Below are 13,959 nucleotides of genomic sequence, written 5' to 3'. Positions count from 1 at the left end.
CCCCAAAATTAACCTTCAAACAGAAAAGCATCCTGGGGTTCCAAACCAAGCGACTTGGGCAGCTTTTTATTTCATGTCTTCATTACCAGATTAAAGTAGCCCTTAGCCAAGGAGAGCAGGCAGCCTTTCTTAAAAGGCTTCCCTTTTGGGCTACTTTAATGTAAACACAGCAGGGACACAGTGGTTTAGGGGCTAAGACGCTGAGCTTTTCGGTCAGAAATGTCAGCAGTTTGGCGGTTTGAATCCCTAGTGCCGCGTAATGGAATGAGCTCCCGTTACTTGTCCCTGCTTCTGCCAACCTAGCAGTTTGAAAGGATGTAAAAAATGCAAGTAGAATAAATAGGGACCACCTTTGGTGGGAAGGTAACAGAGTTCCGTGCACCTTTGGCATTTAGTCATGCCGGCCACATGACTACGGAGACGTCTTCAGACAGTGCTGGCTCTTCGGCTTTGAAACAGAGATGAGCACCGCCCCCTAGAGTCGGGAACGACTAGCACATACGTGCGAGGGGAACCTTTACCTTGAATGTAAACACATTCCGAGCTTTATTACGAGAGGAAGCTGAGTGCTGCATAGACCACTCATCAAGAAACTTGGAGTGCTTCAAACCCCTGGAAGAGAGACAGACTCCAAAAGCTGGAGACTGTGACAGGCGTGTCTAACTAATTGCTGAGCTAATCCTTGTAATCAGCATCATGATCCCTAAATCATAGGCTGGCTCACACGCTATGCTATCTCCCCCCCCCCCCCCCCGGTTTGCTTAGTCACAATTGATGAAGTAATCTTCAATGGGAGCGTTAAGTATTGTGCCTTTCAGAATGTCTTCGGCTGGTTCGGGATCTGATTTATCTCACAGTGTACAGGTAGCCCTCGAATTACAACCCCTCCGTTTAGTGACCGTTTGAAGTTCCACTGAAAAAAGTGACTTATGGCAGCTTTTCACACTTGCGACCGTAGTCATGTGACCAAAATTCAGATGCTTGGCATTTGACTCATATTTATGATGCGTCCCAAGGTCCCAGGGTCATCTTTTACGACCTTCTGACAAGCAAAGTCAATCGGGGAAGCCAGATTCATTTAACCATCATGTTACTAACTTAACAACTGCGGTGATTCACTTAACAACTGTGGCAAGAAAGGTCATAAAATGCAGCAAAACTCATTTAACGACTGTTTCGCTTAGCAACAGAAATTTTGGGCTCAATTGTGGTCGTAAGTCAAGGACTGCCTGTAATCACTTTGATTCTGCTCCAGTATATTGCTGGTGTTTTTTTTTAAAAAAGAAATGAATCATCCTGGACCTCTGATGTTCCCATTGATGGGAGCGCTTCTTTCACTCCATTTTATGGGTCCTGGGTTCAAAGCAATCATTATCTATTTTATTCTTGTCGTAAATTTTAAAAGTTCACTGCTTGGATGTGTCTCCTCCTGCACATATTGGTTCAACTGCAAACCAGGCATCCACAGTCTGCCATTGCCCTGACAGCAATACACCAACATGCATACCCGTTTGGTAAAAGGCGTACAGTAATTGCAAAATATCATTTTCACAACTACAGGGCAACATGTTCAGAAAAACCTCCAATGCATCCTTTGTATAATTTCCCTAATATGTGGTGTGTGTGTGTGTGTGTGTGTGTGTGTGTGTGTGTGTGTGTGCGCCTCCTTGAAAATATATGTACTATATTAGAGGTCCCCAACCCCCAGGCTGCATATCACTACTGGGCAGTGAGCTGTTCTGAACTGAGCTGTGGAAGTGGCGGGCGACTGTGTGCGTATCCCCACTTCTGTAGTGTGCGTGAATCCATTTGTGTGAGCGGCGGTCGCACTTGCCTGCCACTCATGTGAATGAACCTACGTGCACACACGCTTGCTGGCCACTCGTGCAAAACGATGCCCCCCGCCCCCCCGCCAGTCCACAAAGCCGGAAAAGGTTGAAGAATTCTGTACTAAATTATGGAGGAGGTGCTAGACATTTATTTTATTTCCTTTTATGTACCACAAGAATTTTTTTAATTGTTCAGCTGGGGTATCTCAGAAGTATACATCTCTCCCGGCCAGCTGGAGGGCAACATTTTTGGCTCACAGTCCTCATTTTGTTCCACAGACATTAGAAAGGAAAATAACTGTGACTCAAGATCAAATCATTTAATTTTACATCACTGATGCCTTTGAGTGTGTGATACAAATATAGTTACAAAAAATTCTGAGAGCTTATTTATGATTTTTTTTAAATAAACCTATGTCCAAAGTACAGTGTGTACCGTATTTTTCAGAGTATAAGATACACCTTTTTTCCTCAAAAAAGAGGCTGAAAATCTGGGTGCGTCTTATACACCGAATACAGCATTTTCTGCCTCCCAAAGCCCCGCCCGCTTCACCAAAATGGCCATGCAGAGCCTGTAGAAGGCTTTCAGAGAGCTCCTGGGGGCCAGGGAGGGCAGAAATGAGCAAAAACCGGCCATTTTTGCCCCCCCCCCCAGCCTCTAGCAGCACTCTATAAGCCTCCATAAGGCTATGCATGCAATTTTTTTGACAAAAAACGGACCCATTTTTCTGAAAAACGGCCCTTTTTTGCCCATCCCCCCCCCGGAGCACTGTGCAAGCCCCCCCCCAGGCTATTCATGCCTTTTTTTGGAAAAAAAACAGGCCTGTTTTTGTGAAAAATGGGCCGTTTTTGGGGCGGTTTGCAGAGTGCAAAAACTTCTTTTTTCCTTTTCGAAAGTTCTTTAACTGATTGATGAGAATTACATTGATCAATGCTGTACCAGCAGAAACACCTACGTATCTACTGTATTTCTCTCTATCTCTATTTCTCCCTCTCTATCCCTCTACCTGCCTACCTACCTACCTACACACTCTCTCTCCCTACCTACCTACTGTATTTCTCTCTCTCTCTCTATTTCTCTCTCTCTATCCCTTTATCTACCTACCTACCTAACTACTCTCTCTCCCTACCTATCTAATATATTTCTCTCTCATTCTCTCCCTGTCTATTCCTCTACCTACCTACCTATTTTTTTTAAAAAAAATGCCTCTTCAAAACCTTGGTGCGTCTTATACTCCAGTGCGTCTTATACTCTGAAAAATGCGGTAATTTGTAAGCTATGATTTGTGGCTTTGCATACTGCTTGCATTTACATAATATGCCATATATACTCGTGGATAAGCCAAGAATTTTTGGTGCCCAAATGCTCCCAAAAAACAGGTTTGGTTTATGTGAGGATGGGCTAATCCATAGGAATGTATGGGAATTCTTTTCCAGAGCATCCATATTTCCCTATATAAGCCCATTCATGAATAAGGAGACACTTTAATGCATGTCGATTTACCCACAGATGGTGCATTTTTCATGGCATTTTGGTGAGCATTTGAGGGTTGGCTTATGTGCAAATAGGCTTACATGTGGGTATATATAAATACATAAACTGAACGCATTTGGAATGGATGGTTGATCAAGGACAACCTATGTGATGTGTGAACAGAGACAGGGCTCACACCCTACTCCAGTGATGGTGAACCTATGGCATGCGTGCCACAGGTGGCACGCGGAGCCATTTGTCAGGGCACGCGAGGCGCTGCCCTGTCAGCTGGCCAGCTGAGTTCACAGTTTTTAAAAGCCATTTTTTCGCCCTCCCCAGGTTTCAGAGGCTTTATAGGAGCCTGGGGAGGGAGAGAAGAGCCCCCCCGCCCCCCCCGGAGGCCCTCCGGAGGCTTCATTGAAGCCTTCGGAACGCTTAAAACGACCCTCCGAGCAAACCGTAGGGTCGTTTTAAACGCCCCGAAGGCATCAGGGAGGGCCTCCGGGGAGGCGGGGGAGGCTCTTTTCGCCCTCCCCAGGCTCCTATAAAGCCTCTGAAGCCTGGGGAGGGTGAAAAAAGCATGTAAAAATGGGGGGTCGCGCCTGTTGTGCGTGCATGCGCACTGGGGGAGGTCGCACATTGCATTATGGGTACGGTACGCCCGCGCATGACCCCCCTGCGCTCCCCCCACTTGTGGCACACGAGCCAAAAAAGGTTCGCCATTGCTGCCCTACTCTATACTTCAGGCTGCTAAACCAACTGCCAAGTTCTTTCAAAGGAGGGGGCATTACCTGTAGCGTATGATAGCCGAGGGCCCAGGAGAAGATGGCAATGCCAGCTTCTTCCCAAACTGACTCCACTAGAATCCTGCAGCTGCGGGAGCCTCATCCTTGTGCCAGGTGTGCCTAGCAACCCTGCTATCCGGTTTCCAGTTCTCCTTACAAAAACGACCAGAGGTTATCATGACAGGTACAAACATTACGCAAGCAGAAGCAAAGAACCAGACACGGAAAGTCCAGAGTTAGTGCTCCACGTTGTCTTTTGTTGAGGCAAGGAGTTTCTTCTGGGAATTGGGCCAATTTGGATTGGGGAGGAAGCAGATAACAACTGCCTCATGCTGTCAGCGGAGAGAAACCAGAGTCCTGCAACCAATTTGTCTCGCTGTTCCCTTGAGTGAACCGCAGTTCCAAGATTCCACTTAAACAGAACTTGGACCTTTAGTGATATTTGCTCAGAAGAGAATATAGGATTATTTGCCCAGAGAAGGAACAAACATGAAAGAGGGGGAGTGAGAAGCACTTTGAAGGTTGAGAAAAACATTCTGCATCAGAGTGCAGGCACTGGATCAGGAGCAAAGTTTTCCATAGACAAAGACGTTTTCAAAAATTCAAGTGGATTTGAATGCTGTGGATGTAGCTCGCTTCTAAGACAAGCTTCAAGGCTCACATGAAGGGACTGAGTTTTGCAAAAATAATGCAAACAAAGCACCTTTCGATATCTCTTCCTCATGCTGCTCCAACATATGAATTGACTATCCCCAATCCTTACCAAGAGCACATAATTCAAGTGCTCAAAACTGTGATGGAATGTGCAGCTGGAGAAGGGGGGAGGGGGGAATCCTGGGATGAGCACTAAGGCTTCGCAAGGCAGAGGCAAGGCAACACATTCCATACAAAAGCCCAATTTAAGAGATTGCACAATCCCAAACTGGATGGGGAAAGAAGGAAGAGGTTTAGGGTAGCCACACCCTATAGAATCTCTCAGGAGGTGATAGCTTTATTTAGCCTTGCAAGATTTTGTCCATTAAGGTAAAGGTTCCCCTCGCACATATGTGCTAGTCGTTCCCGACTCTAGGGGGTGGTGCTCATCTCCATTTCAAAACCGAAGAGTCAGCGCTGTCCGAAGACGTCTCCATGGTCATATGGACGGCATAACTACATGCCAAAGGTGCACAGAACACAGTTACCTTCCCACTAAAGGTGGTTCCTATTTTTCTACTTGCAATTTTACATGCTTTCAAACTGCTAGGTTGGCAGAAGCAGGGACAAGTGACGGGAGCTCACTCCGTTACACAGCACTAGGGATTTGTACTGCCGAACTGCTGACCTTTCTGATCAACACGCTCAATGTCTTAGCCACTGAGCCACCGTGTCCCTTCTATCCATTAGGTGTGAGCAAATCAATTATTGGAGATGATTGGATTTCACTATGATGTCTTTGGGCTTGGACCTAAACAAAGGCAGCTATACTCAAAAAGCTTCAAGTGTTTTATCTCATCTCTGGATGGCAAGAATATTCCCCCAATTCTGCAGCAAGTGCATCAATTTGCAAATTGGTTTCTCCACCACCAATTCCGATTTGCAAAGGCATTTACAGCATTACAGCTCCATTGTTTAGATCAGGTTTCCTCATGCAAATCCCCATCTGTTAGGATTGCTCTTGGCCTAGTTCTTTTGTGCTATGAAATTAGAACAAGCTGGCATGAGAAAGTAGGCCTGTTGCCCTGAAATCTAGGCCAAGCAAGGCCCAGCTAAATAAAGCGTCCCAGCATGGCACTTCTAATTAACTGCAAATTAGAACATGGAAGGATGGAGAATCTAACTAGACAGTAAACAAGCATCACGGAATCTCCCTGGCATGGAAGAGACAATAACAAAGTTCTTCCCTCTCTTTCAGAGGTTAAGATTTTGGTTTTCAAAACACTTGTTGGCAAGTGTGTTTAATTGGTGATACGTTTTTTCTACATGTTTCTGTCTTTTCCAAAGACTTCCAATATAAGCAACTTTGTTCATATAGATAGCATCGATCAAAATTATTCCAACATACGAATTCCATGGGTATTATTCCCTTGGAAACAACAACAGCAAGAGCTTTTATTTACCGTATTTTTCGGAGTATAAGACGCACCTTTTTCTCTCAAAAAAGAGGGTGAAAATCTGGGTGCGTCATATACACTGAATACAGCATTTTTGGCATCCCGAAACCCCGTCCCCTTCACCAAAATGGACGTGCATAGCCTTTAGGAGGCTTCCAGAGAGCTCCTGGAGGTTAGGAAGGGCAGAAATGAGCGAAAAATGAACCATTTGTTGCTCGTTTTTGCCCTCCCCCGCCCAGCCCCCAGGAGTACTCTATAAGCCTCCTAAAGGCTACGCATGCCCTTTTTTTGATAAAAAACGGGCCCGTTTTCGTGAAAAACGGGCCATTTCTTGCTCATCCCCCCCCCCCCCCGGAGAACTCTACCAGCCTTCTGAAAGCTATGCATGCCCTTTTTTTGACCAAAAGGGTCATTTTTGGGAGGTCTGCAGAGTGCAAAAACTTTTTTTTTTAATTTGCCTCTTCAAAATCTTGGTGCATCTTATACTCCAAAAATAGGGTATTTACTTACATTTATTAGATGTTTATCTCATCTTTATTTCTATAAATAACTCAAGGCCAGTGAAGTTACAGAAAACTCCTTCCTCCCCCTACTTCCCCCACAACAACAACCCTGTGAGGGGGTTTGATTGAGAAAGAATGACTGGCCCAAAGTCACCCAGCCGGCTTTCATGCCTAAGGCAGGACTAGAACTCACATTCTCATGGTTCCCAAGCCAGCCCTTTAACTCCTACAACAAAGTAGACCAAAAATATTTTAATTCTATTCCAGTGTTAAATAATAATGAGATGCTTTGCTTTGGCTTAATAAGTTGTCTAAATCCAACCAACATGGTTTATTCAATAATAAAACAACTGTCTACCATGGTACGTAAATACATTCAATCTCTTTTGAATGTTAGTATAATGGGACTATACCAGGGTCAGCAACCCGTGGCTCTGGAGCCACATGTGGCTCTTTCATCCCTCTGCTGTGGCTCCCTGTCACCAGTCGGCGCCACAATTTTGAGAGGAGCTTCCGGTTTGGGGGGGGGGAGGGAGAAGCACAGTGCGCCAGGAGAAGACTCAATGGCAAAGGGTGGGTTTTCCAGTCGGCTCCACAATTGATAGGGCTTTCGGTTACGGCAGGTACAGGAAAAAGGACGCCGCACTAGCAGCAGACACTATGGTGGGGGGAGCCAACTTCCGGTCAGCTCCAGAATTGAACAGGGGGCTTCCGGTTATTTGTGGCACCCGGTGTTTTCTGTGGGAAGCAGGTCCAAATGGCTCTTTGAGAGTTTAAGGTTGTTGACCCCTGGACTATACTAACACTATAGGTCAGATGAGTGTCAGAACAGCCTTCAAATACTTGGAACTGCAGAGCTCCACAATGAATTTCAGAACATTTATAGGGTCAAAGCCAATCTCAGATTGAGAGGAGGATTCTCCAATGGTGGTGCTCCTTCAGATACATTAGACTATTATTTTTATTAATTCCTACCTTATCACTTAATAGCAAAGCTGATAGGTGATGACGGGAGCTGTAATCTAACACATCTGGAGGACTTTGAGAAAGAAGTTGTGATATGGACAAAGCCAATAAGCTATGCTGCAGACCTTAAATTCTCTTTCACATGGTTTTATTCAATCAGATTAAGTATTATGCCTGTGGGCAGGATGGAGGGAGATGAATGTAGCAAGGTATGCTTTCACAGTCTAAATTAATTACAATACTGGACTTGGACTTCCGAGCTTAACTCTGCATTCTTTCAAATCAGGCGGATATCTTTTGCAATTCAGTTACCAGGCTTTCTTTGAAACGAATGAATGAATCAATCAGCATAACTGTCACAGTGAACTTTAGTACCAAATCTGATATAATAAGAACTCTTACTCAGCAGACTGCAGAGTTATCATGGTTGAACAATACTTTGTAATAATCAGCACGAATAAAATAGAATACCTCAACTATGTACAAATTTCAAATAATGTTATATCTATTGGTTTGTATTTCTCAGCAAAGAGGGAAAATAAAAAACCGGAACATAAATTTTACAAATTAGAACATATTTGACACTCAAATGATTGTAACAACTTAATCTACCAAGTTTGGGGTGACGCTAGCTAAAGAAATGTCTCTATTACTAGCTAATGTCTATTTTAAAGAATTAAATTTAATATGTAAAATATTAAACATTTTGTTATGGGCTATGGGCTGGTCTGCAATTCCCGTACACTGTAGATTATTTTAATCATTTTTGTAAAAGATGCTATCTGCCACGGATCAGCCTCCGAAAAGAACAGGAGTCTTAATAAAGGTAATGTGTTTAGGTTAGCAGAACTGAACGTTTCTTGATTAAAATAAGAAGTTCCTATCTAGCAATAGCCAGACTATAGAAAGTAGAAAAGTTGCTAGCCACAGTATTCAGTTCTAGATGCTCAATTTCACCAAAATCATCTACAAATTGGCACATTTTCCCCTATTGCAAAAAGCACCTCTGCAGATTTCTTCAGTTTATATGACAAAGATGGCAAGATCCACACATCCAAATAAGCCATGTCTGTTTGTCGGTTATGTGGTTTTTGGTCTTAGTAGAGTGTCTTAAGTTTTAGCCCCTTCAGTTTATAAACCTTATTCTTTTGCTTAATGTGCCTTTTCAAACTAATTATAACTATTCCTTTAAAACAAGCTACAAATTTTAAAAAATCATAATTTAGCACAGTGTATCCACCTAGCCAATAAAAACATTACATGATGGATTATTTGTAAAAAGTTTCTCTTTTCTTTCCAAAATAATGATCTCAGGACCAGCGAAGTCAGCTGGCAGATAACTTTATATGGCTTTATACGATGCATTATTAATGGAATTAAATTCCACAAGCCAAATAATGGCTACCAAAGAACATGATTTTCAGAAACTAGATTAGGCATGGAGTGTCACTCTATGAATTTCATTAGTCAGGATAGTAAAGAGTTCCAGGATCAGAAGGGGTAGTACTGAGTATCATTGCTGGGTGAACTGGCAATAACAAGGGAAGTGATAAACACCACAGAATTATATGTGATTCTCAGAATCATTTACAGTACTTGATCTTGAAAAAAAGGTACTGGACCAGGTGGAACTTGATTAAGAGGGGGCTTTCTGTTCTTAACTTCTCAGTGCTCCCTTGTCATATGTGCCAGTGATTTAATATTTCTCTGAAGGTAACATAATACCCAGAAAACTCATTATGCATGCCAACTGGGCACTGAGGACTAAATGCTTGTCTTGCATAACTCCAAGTACTATATATTGCCTGCTAGGCAGACACATAGACATACAACTGCTAATGCCTACTAAGTGTTGATTACAGAGATGGAACTCTGGACTAACCTTTGGCACAGAAAGCCACGCTGGGAAAGCTAATTTCCCCCATTCCCCGCCTCCCAATCAAAGTTGCCAAGGTTCTCACAACTTGTTTAGCTCATGCTGAGCTTTGAGAATGGTTGTTCTAGACAGAAAAATACCCCCAAATAAAGATGCAATGGACCTCTCTCTCTGAAATCTAACTTAACTGCTTGGACGTTTTATATCAAAATAGAGTTCTCTGCATGTACCAGTGGATGCTCTTGTCCATAAACATGACATTTGATCAAGAAGGAAAAAATAACAGTAAACTGAATAAATTGCTTAATAAATCACAATGGGCTGGGTTCTCACAACACCCTAAGTCAGTGATGGCGAACCGGTGGCACGCGGAGCCATTTGTCAGGGCACGGGAGGCGCTGCCCTGTCAGCTGGCCAGAGCGCATGCGCACGCTGGCCAGCTGACTTCACCCTTTTTTAAAGCCATTTTTCGCCCTCCTCAGGCTCCAGAGGTTTTATAGGAGTCTGGGGAGGGTGAAAAGAGCCTCCCCCCCCGCCCCCGAGGCCCTCCAGGGGCTTCATGAGCTTTCCTGACGCCTTCGGAGAGCTGAAAATGATCCACCGAGCAAACCAGAAGTGACTTCTGGTTTGCTCGGAGGGTCGTTTTGAGCGCTCCAAAGGCATCAGAGAAGCCTCCGGACGGTCCCTGAAGCCTTCGGAGCGCTCAAAACGATCCTCCGAGCAAACCGGAAGTCACTTCCTGTTTGCTCAGAGGGTCGTTTTGAGTGCTCCGAAGGCTTCAGGGACCGTCCGGAGGCTTCCCTCCGGAGGGCGTCTGGGGGGGTGGGGGAGGCTGTTTTCGCCCTCCCCAGGCTCCTATAAAGCCTCTGGAGCCTGGGGAGGGCGAAAAAAGCATGTAAAAATGGGGGGGAGTGGCTGTAGTGCATGCATTCGCATTGGGGGGTCGCGCATTGCATTATGGGTGCGGCACGCCCACACACGACCCCCCTGAGCTCCCCCCACTTATGGCACGTGAGCCAAAAAAGGTTCGCCATTGCTGCCCTAAGTCAAAATTCTACACTCAAGCTTTCATGGAAGTTAAACACAGGATGGTGCATGAAACCATAATGTGCTTTGTAGGTAGACAGCTAAGTGGGCAGTAGAGGAGGAAGTATCTCATAATTGGGAAAGGCAGGCAAGAAAAAACTTGCCTTTGTTCAGCTCGTCATTATTTTAACAGAATAGCAATAATCCCCAGTAAGTAGCCCAGAAACTCTGCTTTAGCAGGCACAAATATGAAGCTGCTGTTTTTTCTAGAAAGCCACATACCATGCAGTCTGTGTAAAATCAACATAGTTTGAAATGAAGCAATGGATGACTTTAATAAGTCACATTAATATACATACAAGCCAGAATTTTTCTGCTTTTGAGAACTACCTGACAACAGGTATTTAAACATTTGAATGAATTTTTATTCAAAACTTCATAATTACTTATTTCAACCCTGTGGGCATTACAAATTTCTTAATTTCGAATGACATTTATGAAGCAAGCAGAATTAAACTGAAATTGCTTATGAAGAGCTAGGACTTTCAACAGTAATATGTACATCTAACAGATTTGAAAATATAAAGCAAGACAATGAGCTCCCCAAGGCAAAAGTCTCACTAGACTTGTATACATTTTAATGAAGCATCTCATGCACTTGGATGACACAAAAATATTGCATTTACTTTTAAAAATCTAAAGCTCAAAAGTCCTAGCCCCAAAATCTTCCTCAACTTCCAAGGCTTCCGTACCTGAGTCCAATCACTATTAACTTTCTTAACATATCTGTTACTTCATATACTTCATTGCTATCATACTGCGGATAAACATTATTTCACTAAACTGCCACTGAAGAGTGGGAGGAATGGAGGAGTTGCTTCCCCCCTAGAATTTCGTATTTCCAGATTGTAAGCAAGGTTTCTCTCTTTCCCAGCTGTATCTTTCCTTCAACCCCTCTCCATCTTATTTTCCTATCTTCTTTTTAAAAAGCTTCTGCCAGAAAGAAAGAGGTGGATACGTCCTGCTCTCTCATTCCTAAGAACTGGGCTGGTTCTGCCATTTTGGAAAAGCTCTGCTAGTTGTCTGGAAGTTAATCTGTTGAGCCAAATAGGACTTGTGGCATTTTGGATATGGCTCAAACCTGGAACAAGCCTGTTTAGCTCAGAAATCCAAACCGTCTATTCCAGATAATTCATTTCTAAAAACTGCCAGACCACCTCCTTCCTGTAAAGGCCAAAGTTATGTGGCCCAGAGGAGGGATGGAACATTCCAGAGTCCTCTTCATCATTTCATTCCCAGGTGCACATAACTCAAGGGTGGAGGACATTTCCAACACAGCTTCCTATTTTCCCCACAACAACCCTGTGAGGTGAATTGGGCTGTGTGTGTGTGTATGTGTGACTGGCCCAAAGTTACCCAGCCAGTTTTCATGCCTAAAGCAGGACTAGAACTCAGGCCTGGTTCTTTGCCACTAGCCTGTTATCTTCACCACTAGACCAAACTGGCTCTGGTTGCCTTCCTTCCAACTGAAAACAGTACGAAATAGGGAAAAAATAATAATTTAAAGAGAGACAAAAGTTTGTGCAATACGAGCTAGAAAAAGCCACATAATTATATATTTTAATAACTCTTTTCATTATTAGCAAATGAACTTATTGCCAAGTCCTTGAAGAAAGGCTGAACAACAGAACAACAACTCTTAAAAAAGTTTTCCCCAAATTGGCATCTAGTAAGAAACTTAATGCTAAACATTAAACCAAGATTAATATTCACACTACAAGCTTAGCCAAAAAAGGCATAATGGTGCAACACAATGACTTGATTCACACAATAGATTAATAAGTTATATGGCTTTTTGGTTTTGGCAACCATGATTGAATGCATAAACATAGCCAATGTGTGCAGTCCAAAATAACTGTATCTGGAGGGCACCAAGTTGTAAACACACAGATTGGCTTTTGTCTTTGGCAACAAGCAACTCCAGTTCATTTTCAACTATAGCTTGCTTTTTTTCCTAATTCCTCTTCAATTACTTTGGATAAAAGAGCACAGAAGAATGCAAATTTTACCAATCAAGAGGGCTGATGACATTCACTGCTCTTCAGCGCTAAATTCCCGGTCTCTATTTTTCCTTAGTGCTTCCACTCTCCTTGTCAAAACCGTCATCCCCGTAGCTAACCTAGTCTATTTTTTCTTTGTCTTTATTAACGGGGGGGGGGGGGGATATACAAAACCTTCCCCTTTTTCAAAGGTGTTGGATTACAATAACGACTGGGAATAACGAGGCTAAAATTCTAGTTCATGGAAAAAACCGGGGGGGGGGGGACACTCCAATTCGCGTTATAGTTAACAACCAGCGTACTCACAATACACTCGCGGACCCTCTCGTGGAATAACTGCTCCCGCGCAGACAGCAGGTCGTGATCCCCTAAATTCATCCTTTGGTCAGCATGGCTGAAAGTTTGCAGGGCTGGCAGCGGGGGAAGCAGGGGACGGGGCTTCTACAACCCCAGCGTAGCCGCCACCACGAACCAAACACTCTTCCTCCTCCTGTTCAGATTGTAGAATCTAGAACGTTGCAACACTCAACCCGCGTCACAATACAAGTCCACCCGGCCCGGAGGAAGTTCCGCGTTGCATCGTTAAAGGCACCGAAGCATCGCCTGACACAACGAACCTCCGGTGTTGCAGTGATGAGCTTAATGACGATGGAAAGGAAAAGGTAGAGCTTATACTTCCCACATCCCCTCCGGAGGAAAAGAGCCGATTGGCTAGATAAGGGCTTCACCTGCGGCTTTTCATTGGCTGTCTCGGGAAACCAAAGCTGAGTCCATAGGCTGAGCTGGACGTTCATTATTGTTACCGCCCAGTGTTGTCCGCGGCGGAGTAACATCCTCAAGTGGTTGGCCCCGCCTTCTTTGTACTGTACTGCAGGGTTTTAATTGTTTGGGAAGTTTCGGTTATATCAAGGAAGGTTTACGTATACAGGTAGTCCTTGACTTACGGCCACAATTGAGGCCAACATTTATGTTCCTAAGCAAGACAGTTGTGAGTTTTGCCCCATTTTACGACCTTTCTTGCCATAGTTTTTAATTAATTGTTCCCTTAATTAAATGGGACGCAGTGGCTCAGTGGCTAAGATGCTGAGCTTGTTGATCAGAAAGGTCAGCAGTTTGGCAGTTCAAATCCCTAGCATCACATAGTGGAGTGAGCTCCCATTACTTGTCCCAGCTTCTGCCAACCTAGCAATTCAAAAGCACGTAAAAATGCAAGTAGAAAAATAGGAACCACCTTTGGTGGGAAGGTAACAGCATTCCGTGTGCCTTTGGTGTTTAGCCATATGACCACAAATACTGGCTCTTCGGCTTTGAAACAGAGATGAGCACTGCCCCCTAGAGCTGGAAACGGCT

General features: G+C 43.9%; 1 protein-coding gene across 1 annotated transcript in view; it reads right to left on the bottom strand.

Annotated features, from left to right (window-relative positions):
- LMBR1L (limb development membrane protein 1 like) overlaps positions 1 to 13,320 on the bottom strand; it is a 43,117-nt gene extending 29,797 nt beyond the window's left edge. The window contains exon 1 of the mRNA XM_081939812.1: positions 12,916 to 13,320. Coding sequence (XP_081795938.1) covers positions 12,916 to 12,987 — 72 coding nt within the window. The 5' untranslated portion in view covers positions 12,988 to 13,320. The remainder of the gene's footprint in view (positions 1 to 12,915) is intronic.
- Between the last annotated feature and the right edge of the window lie 639 nt (positions 13,321 to 13,959).

The sequence above is a fragment of the Natrix helvetica genome (assembly GCF_964273705.1).
Source record: "Natrix helvetica genome assembly, chromosome: 1".
Classification (NCBI taxonomy): Eukaryota; Metazoa; Chordata; class Lepidosauria; order Squamata; family Natricidae; genus Natrix; species Natrix helvetica.
This window is presented reverse-complemented; position numbering and strand designations above follow the sequence as displayed.